Source organism: Emys orbicularis, chromosome 1 (genome assembly GCF_028017835.1).
Source record: "Emys orbicularis isolate rEmyOrb1 chromosome 1, rEmyOrb1.hap1, whole genome shotgun sequence".
Classification (NCBI taxonomy): domain Eukaryota; kingdom Metazoa; phylum Chordata; order Testudines; family Emydidae; genus Emys; species Emys orbicularis.
Window position 1 is genome coordinate 362,727,079 of NC_088683.1, and position 9,997 is coordinate 362,737,075.

General features: G+C 48.1%; 1 protein-coding gene across 1 annotated transcript in view; it reads left to right on the plus strand.

The window, feature by feature from the left end:
* CLPB (ClpB family mitochondrial disaggregase) overlaps positions 1–8,868 on the plus strand; it is a 140,097-nt gene extending 131,229 nt beyond the window's left edge. Inside the window, exons 13-16 of the mRNA XM_065423387.1 lie at positions 3,209–3,282; positions 7,126–7,245; positions 7,831–7,935; positions 8,524–8,868. Of these exons, the coding sequence (XP_065279459.1) occupies positions 3,209–3,282; positions 7,126–7,245; positions 7,831–7,935; positions 8,524–8,775 (551 nt within the window). The 3' untranslated portion in view covers positions 8,776–8,868. The remainder of the gene's footprint in view (positions 1–3,208; positions 3,283–7,125; positions 7,246–7,830; positions 7,936–8,523) is intronic.
* Positions 8,869–9,997: the final 1,129 nt, after the last annotated feature.

The window sequence follows — 9,997 nt, forward strand, 5'->3', positions numbered from 1 at the left end:
GGGCCATACTTTATTTAGAATTTTTCTTAAATTATTAGAAATTGTATTTGTTTGTCCATTTTTATGGTACAATTTCCAGTTGGCTTAGTTTTTGAGGCGCTCTTGCTTCCCACACCATTCTTGAACTGTCTGGATGGTTCTAGGGTCTATGATGGTGATGGGTGTCTAACGAGCACAGAGCAGGACCTTTTGCATCATCCTTTCTTGCTTCTGAGCTCCAAAAACTTCTGAGCTAGAGAAGTTCTACCATGACTCATGCCGGAAGCATCAGACCCAAGAGTGAGGATCCTGTGAGATGATCTTCAAAGAAGCAGAATTACAGGTAAGTAGCTTTCTCTTATTGAACATCAGCATAGGGCAATGGATAGGGTGCATCTTCTAAAAATTCAAATAAACGGTATTTGTAAGTAATGGGAGTGGCTGAGAATTCAAATGTACATCTTAGTCCTCAGCTGCTCCCGGTCTTTAGTACACCAGACCCTCACTAGAATGTGGGGTTTTGGATCCATGCGCGGTCCCGCACTATAAGCGAATTTGCGCTATATAGATGCGCGTTCTAGCGAGGGTCCGCTGTAGTTGTTTTGTTTATAATCATAGCACCTAAGAATGCCAGTCACAGACCAGGCTCCCATTGTGCCAGGTGCTGTACAAACACAGAACAAAAGGACGGTCCCTGCCCTAAAGATCTGACAATCTGAACATAAGACAAGAGAGAATGGATGAACGCACACAGACAGACCAATGGGGGAGTACAAGGAAACAATGGAACAATATTGGTCAGCATGATAGGTAGTGGTTACAGCACGCCAGCTGTAATGACTGTCATCTTTAAAGTGGGCTGGTAATTAGGGGAACAGTTGTTCGTTCTTGGTGCTTAACTATCTGTGTGAGAAGAGTTTAGTTTCTTTTTGGTGTCTTAAGCTTTCTGGAGAAGTGGCTGCTCTTGTCACACACATACAGCATCATCGCAGATGGTCATTCCAATGAGAACTTCACCTAACTAGGAAATCCACTGGAAATGGCTGAGAATTTGTTCTGAGTGATCTGCTAAACCTTCGGTGTGGAACTAGCAACCTCACAACTCACACTTTCATGAAACCAAAAACTTTAATTCTTAGTGATGGCCATGTATGTTTCTCAGCTTCTCTCTCTCTCGCTCGCTCTCTCACACACATTTTTTAATCTTGAGTGGTAGGTGGCAGAACTCACTTTATACAGAACCTTTGATATTCAGTCAAAATAGGTAAAGAACAAGGCACATTTGCAACTGAACTTTCAAGAATAACATTTAAAAATGCCAAGTGCCACCTTCTAAACGAGGACAGAATTGAATTTTAATTTCTGGGAGATTAGTACAATTTACTGAGATGGCGGCAATGAATGACAACCTGCAAAATGTATTTTGGACTCTAAAGTCTGGTTGCAGTCGATTTTCATCTGCCGCCCTGTAATTTGCTGAGTTCTCAGCTTTGAGAGCTGCTTGAATGTTATGGGGACGAGCTCAGTATAAGCACCTGGATAAATAGAAGAAAGAGCTGCTTCTGCAGTATCTTTACATCTGTCTGTGAAAGCAGCAAGCGTTACACGTGAAGAAGCTGTGCGTCGAGGTTACCACCTTTGCTCTGTTTTGTTCAACCTTCAGCTTACAAAGGGCCTGCACAGTGGAACAATACCATGCCAAATTCATTGTTGTGTATTTAAAATCCCCCTTTTATCACCAGCTCTAGGCTTTTGTGCCACATTTTACTACAGAATGCATAAAAGTACAAAGGGATCCTGGGTCTGTATCTAAAGACCCTCCCACCCCACTCAACCTGATTCTCTCCCCAACCCTGCTCACCCACTCCTACCCAATGAGCCCTCCACCAGGAAAACATCCGTGCATCAACACATGTGGGCTCTGTCATAGTAATGGAGGGGAGCAAATTCCAAAATTCAGGGGCCATCACATAGAACGCCTCCCATTTAACCTAGGATTCGGTTAGCTTCAGCACCTCAGCTGCCCTGGTATCCCATGGGGAAAGAGGTGATTGCAAAGGGCCTGCACCATTTGGAGATTTGCATCTAAAAACCAACACCTTCAGTTGTCCCCAGACATCTACAGCAGAACAATGCCACTTTAGGGCCCTGCCTGCCATAGCTTTACGTGAATAATGGATGCCAGTGGTACTAGCCAGGTGGGTAAGGCTTTCAGGATCCAGCCCTTAGAGCGTATAAGATGGGACTTTCAAAGAGCTGACCATTGGCATGCTTTCAAAAATTCTCCCCATAGTGTCTTTCACGCAAGCAATAGCTCAACAAAAATTGCTGCATTAAATAATGTAGCTAACTAATTGCAGAGGGAGAGAGAAATGAAGAGAGATTTTTAGGCTATAAACAGCTAATTGCTAAGTGCAAGTTTTGCTGTTTGCTAAAGAGATTTAAAAACGCAGAGCTCGGAAACTAGTGCAGAGCCTACGCCTGTATGTCTGACTGATCAGGTGTGACAGCCATAAGCATAACAACACTAGACGGCGGGGTACTTTGTGTGTAATGTAATCAGCATCGGTCATGACATTTGCTCCACAATCCATAGATAATCTATGGAGGCCAGGCCAGGTCCTTTGTTATCGAAGAGGTCTCCTTACGGAGATGAATTGAGAGCTCTCTGGGATTATGAGAGCATGGTACAGAGGGTCCCATGCACAGTAAGTATCATCAGTGAGCTGTAGTCCCCTCTGGTATATGCAGCTGGCACAGGGTTGGTCCATGGGCTATGAGATCTCCATGCACCCCAGGCATAGTGAGGCCATTTGCTCACGTATATTTGACAGGCACAGTGGATCCCATGGAGTAGGTCAGTGGGGGTACAAAGAACAAGCTTCCTCCCATGCGTGCTAATTCTTTAACCTGCTTTTTCTTGAGAAGCCGGTGGGCTTTGATCGCAAGTGACGGTCATGGCATGCACAAAGGCAACTGCAGTAAGCCATGCTGCCAGCAGGGTAGTACCTGTGCAGTCCTTGTGGCAGTGCATGCCCATGCCTGTATGAGGACTTCCTGGGTCTCTTTTCCAGAGTCTCCCGTAAGCCTCAGTCTTCTGTTCCTGCCCATTTCCTCACTCCTATGCAAAGTGCCGTGTCCGTTCGCTCTTCCAGGGGTCAGCGAGATACGAGGCGCATCCTGTGCCCTGCCTTAGACATTTATACTCTGTGACTTTGTCTCCTTTCAGATGATGTCCAGATGACTGACAAGATAACCATCTCGAAGCAATTCAAGGAGAACGTTATTCGCCCAATCTTAAAGGTACAGAGGGTTTTATTTATTGCCTATTTCAGATATCCTAGATTTTCATCCCTGCGCCGTTGTTGCTGTTTATTTTCGATCACCCAGAAGTGTGCTAGGTGTGCAGTCTCTGCCTTGACAGCTTACAGTCCAGCGGGTGGCCTGGCCGGGGAAGGACTAACTTGGGATTCTCCCCCATCCCAATCCTGGCCCAGCCTCTGTGCTGCTGCAGCAGAGTGAGGGGACCAGAAAAGCGTATAATGCCATGGAGATTCTGGGTGTTGCTGCTGCCCATAGGCAGCCGAGACTGGGCTGGGCTGCCTAAGTTACGCCACGGCTGCACCGGTCTCCAGAACAGCCCAGACTCCCGCTCCTTGTAACAACACAGCAGGAGTGAGCTTTGAGGAGGGCTTTGGCTGAAGCGGGATCTAGGGTGCGGAATGGACCGTGGTGAGGCAGGAACCCTCGGAGCAGCCAGGCCTGGGGCGATGATCTTATCGTCCACTCCCATTTCAATACAGCCAGGCCTCAGGGAGAGGGTGAGCTTGGGCTTTGTGTGGCGTGCAGGAGCCAGTCAGGGAAGGCATGCGCTCACAGTGGCCTCCTCCAAAGATGGCTTCAGTGTTGCTGCTCGGTTGGCCAGTAGAAAGCCACTGGCAGGTTCCCCCGGGTTCTCTGACTTGTCTCATTTCCGCCAGTCTGTGGAGCAGGAACACAAAAGCTCTCCCCCTCCCCAAGCCTCCCTGGCCCACTGTGAAAGGCCCCAAGGAGTGAATGGCAAGGAGCTCTGATTATTCATAGCGCCCTTGACTCATTTCTTGTGGGCACTGCAGGTGCGGGTCTGAGTCTGGAGGGGTGTGAGTGAAGGGAGACGGGAGGCTTGGCCCGCTGGTACAGAGAAGGTATTCCATGCATGGAGGGAGGCATGGGGAAGGCACGGAGATGATTATGGAAGGAGAGGACAAATGGGGGCATATGGCATCACTGGCAAAAGGGGAGAAATGATAAGAGACTGATAGCTTTCTTTGATAGGATAACGAGTATTGTGGATAAGGGAGAAGCTGTGGATGTGGTATACCTAGACTTTAGTAAGGCATTTGATACGGTCTTGCATGATATTCTTATTGATAAACTAGGCAAATACAATTTAGAAGGGGCTACTATAAGGTGGGTGCATAATTGGCTGGATAACCATACTCAGAGAGTTGTTATTAATGGTTCCCAATCCTGCTGGAAAGGCATAACAAGTGGGGTTCGCAGGGGTCTGTTTTGGGACCGGCTCTGTTCAATATCTTCATTAACGACTTAGATATTGGCATAGAAAGTACGCTTATTAAGTTTGCGGATGATACCAAACTGGGAGGGATTGCAACTGCTTTGGAGGACAGGTTCAAAATGATTCAAAATGATCTGGACAAATTGGAGAAATGGTCTGAGTTAAACAGGATGAAGTTTAACAAAGACAAACGCAAAGTGCTCCACTTAGGAAGGAAAAATCAGTTTCACACATACAGAATGGGAAGAGACTGTCTAGGAAGGAGTACGGCAGAAAGGGATCTAGGGGTTATAGTGGACCACAAGCTAAATATGAGTCAACAGTGTGATGCTGTTGCAAAAAAAGCAAACGTGATTCTGGGATGTATTAACAGGTGTGTTGTGAGCAAGACACGAGAAGTCGTTCTTCCGCTCTACTCTGCTCTGGTTAGGCCTCAGCTGAAGTATTGTGTCCAGTTCTGGGCACCGCATTTCAAGAAAGATGTGGAGAAATTGGAAAGGGTCCAGAGAAGAGCAACAAGAATGATTAAAGGTCTTGAGAACATGACCTATGAAGGAAGGCTGAAAGAATTGGGTTTGTTTAGTTTGGAAAAGAGAAGACTGAGAGGGGACATGATAGCAGTTTTCAGGTATCTAAAAGGGTGTCATAAGGAGGAGGGAGAAAACTTGTTCACCTTAGCCTCTAAGGATAGAACAAGAAGCAATGGGCTTAAACTGCAGCAAGGGAGGTCTAGGTTGGACATTAGGAAAATGTTCCTAACTGTTAGGGTGGTTAAACACTGGAATAAATTGCCTAGGGAGGTTGTGGAATCTCCATCTCTGGAGATATTTAAGAGTAGGTTAGATAAATGTCTATCAGGGATGGTCTAGTCAGTTTTTGGACCTGCCATGCGGGCAGGGGACTGGACTCGATGACCTCTTGAGGTCCCTTCCAGTCCTAGAATCTATGAATCTATGAGACCAGATCAGTGATGTAAGCCAGGGTAGCCTTTACATTTAAGCTTGATGCAGTGGATAATGGGCACCCCGCCCCAATCCGGCTAACCAACATTGTGTGGTTTTATACACAGGGCTACGGCAAATAACCCCTGTCCTCACTCATCAGGAAAGCCTGTTAGAGCCCCGCTACCAACAACTGCCTTTAAGCATACTGGGGAGCCAGTGTGGTTCTGTTCCCAGTATGGACAAGGCCAAATTGGGGAGCTGAGCCCCACGCCCAATGCCATGAAAAACATAGCAGTAATGTTACCCTCCATCATGTGGTGTCACACCCAGATGTTCAGACACAGTCCCTCTCTCATACACACATAAACACACAGCTCCTGGTGCTGAGGGGTTAACTCGTCGGTGGAGGAGGTTCTGCTGCTGCCACAAGCAGTGAGTGTATGTGAGCCGGTTAATGGATGGCAGCAGAACTCCCAATTGAATTACAGCCCAGTATTCAATCACCAACGTAAGGGCCGTGCACAGAATTGACATGTTCCAAATATATATATATAAAAAACACATGTAATGTGTCAGAATGACAAATTCTTGAGCTTAGCTTCTGTTCTTTTGCTCTTACGCTTCTTTAAGAAGTTTCTAAGGCAACTCTGCGTGCTGCTGGACTTGCCCTTCCAACACAAACAAGGAGCTTTGCCTTCACTGCAGATGGCACATTCCTTGTGTAGACATGGAATCAAATCTCCTCTTGCTGACCAGAGTATTGTAGAAGTTAGAGATGAGAGACTTATTAGGGCCTCGAGTCCGTTCACTATTCCCAGACAGTACAGAATCGTTCCCAAGAGCGCATTCTTCAGTGCTTCTGTCTAGTTTTAAAGAGAGACCATTTCCCACAGCACCTAGCAGGCACTGGAAGTTTCGCTGGTGGTAGGCAGCTTCCCAGCTCTGTGCCACATAAATCTGCTATTAATAACAACACTTAACGATGGCATGGGGTGTTACATCTTCAGAGCACTATACAAACCTGAAGGCATCCTCACAATCCGTATGTGAGGTAGAGCAATATTTGTTTAAAGCTGGAGAAAATGAGATCAAAGAGCTTTGGACCAATATTTTTAAGCTTCCTCTAATTTTGAGTGCCTGCATTTTTAGGCACCCATCTTGAGACGCTCAGAGCTTGAGGTTCAAAGCACCCACAGTTTTCATTGACATTAGCAGGAGCTGTGGTGCAGGAGTCTCAGATCAGACTCTCAAAACACAGGCACACAAAATCAGTGGGCACTTATGAAAAATTGGGCCTAAGTGCCTTGCACAATGATACAAGTGAGTGTCGGAGCCGAATTTAGAACATGGAGATTTTCAGTTCCTTCCTGTGCTGCTTTTAGACTTATGAATTCCTCACCTTAGCACCCAAGCGTCAGTGCGTGAGAGGCTCTCGATGGTGGGGATCTGGCATTTCTGGTGCATGCACTTGGCGCAATGGTTATTAGCCACATGTTGTGTTGTGGGAGGCAGTGTAAAGAGCAGTCTGGAGGCAGGCATGATTTCCTGGGGATCTCCTCTTCTAGTGCCAGCAGCTATCCAGAGTGTCCTGTGGCTTAGATTTCCAGCCTGCTGCTGATGATCTTTGCCCTTTCTCCTCGGCAGGCTCACTTCCGAAGAGATGAGTTTCTGGGAAGGATCAACGAGATCGTTTATTTTCTCCCGTTCTGTCACTCGGAGCTGATCCAGCTTGTCAGCAAGGAGCTGAGCTTTTGGGCCAAGAGGGTAAAACCAGACCATTGCTGAATGTATTGCTTTGGGGTTCCCCTTCCCCTTAATCCATATGCAGCCGGGGGCCCTAACCAGACTTTTGTCCTATAACCTTCTTGTGCCCAAGTGAACTAGTTCACAGGCATGACTCCCCTCTCCTCCATGCCATGCTGGAGCAGAGCAGCGTGGATTCCCTAAAGCATCATGCACTTCCTGGAGCTTATCAGAGTCACTTGCTGCTGTGCTTGCACATGGAGCTGAGTTGCAAGGGCTTGTGGGTGGGGAATTCTGGGGGTGTGGGTGTGGAGTATGTGTTACGCATCATTAGCTCTATCGTCAAATGAGAGCGGGATACCTGGGTAAGTACGTTATACACCTGTGCGGCTCAGGACCCTCCAGGCCTGGCAGACACCCATGACCCACAGCCCATGTTATACAGTTTTTGTCTCACCAGACCTCTGGCTGGGTGGTAACCTCAGCATCCCTCCATGCCAATGCTCAGTGTGTTCTTGGCCTCCAGATAATCATGTCCTGGAGCAGGAGAGTAGCTGGAGCCAACTGGACAGTTCGTTAACATGCTGTCCCTTTCTCATTGTGCAGGCCAAAGTAAGACACAACATCACTTTGCTGTGGGACAGGGAGGTGATGGATGTGCTAGCAGACGGCTACAATCTGCACTATGGCGCCCGGTCTATTAAACACGAGGTAAGGCATGATGTGCTACCTTGCCCTGTCCGTCTGCCTTCTGCACCCAGCAGCGCAGACTTCCCCTTGCACACCAGCCCGCGTTCTGGACAGGCCACGCGTGTTACAGGCGGTCTGCTTGGGAAAGGCTGGAGAGAGGCAGGAAACTCTTCACTGGGATTATTGTTTGTATCTTTCCTGTGAAGAGAAGCTCCTTCAGTGACCATGAGTCTGAGGGAGAGAAAATAGTGACTGATAGTTTTGAAAACATACCTCTCTCTTGGTCTTGCGTTTGTTTCTACTCTGACACCCGTTAAAGTCACAAAGAGATGACTTGATTGAAGGGTTCCAGGCATACGGGGTTCAGAAGCAGCTGGAGCTGTTTGGCATTCAGGGCGCGTACTGCATTCACCCAACAAAGCAGTGCTTGTCCACTTCCCCCAACTCCAGCCCGGCGAGTGGTGGTTGGCCCTGATCCTAGGAATTAGAGATGAAAGAGACCCATTAGAGGTAATCCGCTGTGTCCCCTGCAGATGCCAGGTTGTTCCTTACCAGGCCGATCTAAGAGGGCAGAAGATTTGCTAATGGCGGGTGTTTTCCTTCCCGCAGGTGGAGCGTCGTGTTGTGAACCAATTAGCTGCCGCCTACGAGCAGGACCTTCTGCCAAGAGGCTGCACCTTGCGAATCACGGTGGACGATTCGGACAAACAGCTGCTGAAAACCAAGGACAGCTCCTCCCCTGAGGAGGAGGAGAGGAAGGCCCCGACGCTGCGGCTGGAGATAGTCGAGAAGGACAGCAAAAGCCGAAAACTGGACATCCAGGCTCCCGTGAGCCCTGACGAAATTTCCTTTATGTTATAGGCACAGGGAACGCCTTGCACACCACGTTCAGCCAAAACGGCCCACGGCGGCACGCTTCCGGTTGTACTGGTCATCAATAAAATAACCACGAGACACGGAATTTGCAAAATGGCCCATCAGTGAGTAAGGACAATGGTGGTGGATCCCGGCCCCCGGAACTGGAGGGTGGGGTTCTGGAAGGTGACGCTCTTTTTTTTTTTGTTATTGACTCTCCTAGGCAGGAGAGACCATAGGCTAACTCTCCTGTGTCTGCACTGAGTCAGGGTCGGACACCTCCATCGTAGGCTAGAGCCCTAGCCGCTGTCCCAGTGACGCCCCGTGCTGCCATTCGGTTTACCTGAAGGATGTGGAGAGGGGGTGGATATATTGCAACGTGGAAACTCTTCAAGTCAGAGGAAGTACGTAGGGGTTTTCAAAGAGGAAGTTAAGGCACATTCCAAGTCAGACCAGCTGTAGCGAGTCTGGCTCCGGTAAGAATTTCTGGAGAGAACAGGGGTGTATGGACAGCTAACTGCAGAATGTGCGGGGATGGCTTTGCAGCTGAGAGGAGCCATGTCAGATGCTTGGCTTTGTGACGGCTTGGTTTTCACAGTCCCCGTGTGCCCCCCGGCCCCATGGGCTTCAGACACATCCTTTAATTTATTTCAATAAAATTCAAAATCCTTATATGGCATTCTGCTTCCTAGCAAGGGTGGAGGGATTGCGATTGGTAGGAAGGAAATGGGGATTTCCCCTCCCTTATGAACAGGAGCAAGTGGTGTAATGGTGGACTACAGTAACTTACCTGTCTGTGAAACCCCTCCCTTGCCAGCTCTCAAATGGGAACCATGAATAATAGAGACGAGTTTCCATCTTTCAGTCCTGGCCTGGTGAGATCATGGTATAAACCCATTCACTGAATGCTGATGCTGTTCCTCACGCTTCCGTCTCTCTGCTGCTGGCTAGATGGTCTCTGCTCTGCAGGTCGCCTTTCTGGCAAATATTAAATATTTCAGGGTTAACCTAAACGTCTTAGCTGTCTGCGATGTCAGAGCTCAGAGCAAAGTTCCCCGGGCCAGACAAATTGAAAGATGCATTGTCTGTTACAAGTAAAAATTGGATTTGTTCCCTGAGCGATTGTAAGGTCCTCCCTCTGCAGGTTTAACTCGTTAGAGATGTCGCCATTGCTGCACTAACTGAACCATTTGTGTGCCGGATGTCCTTCCCTGCAAACCTAACAGAC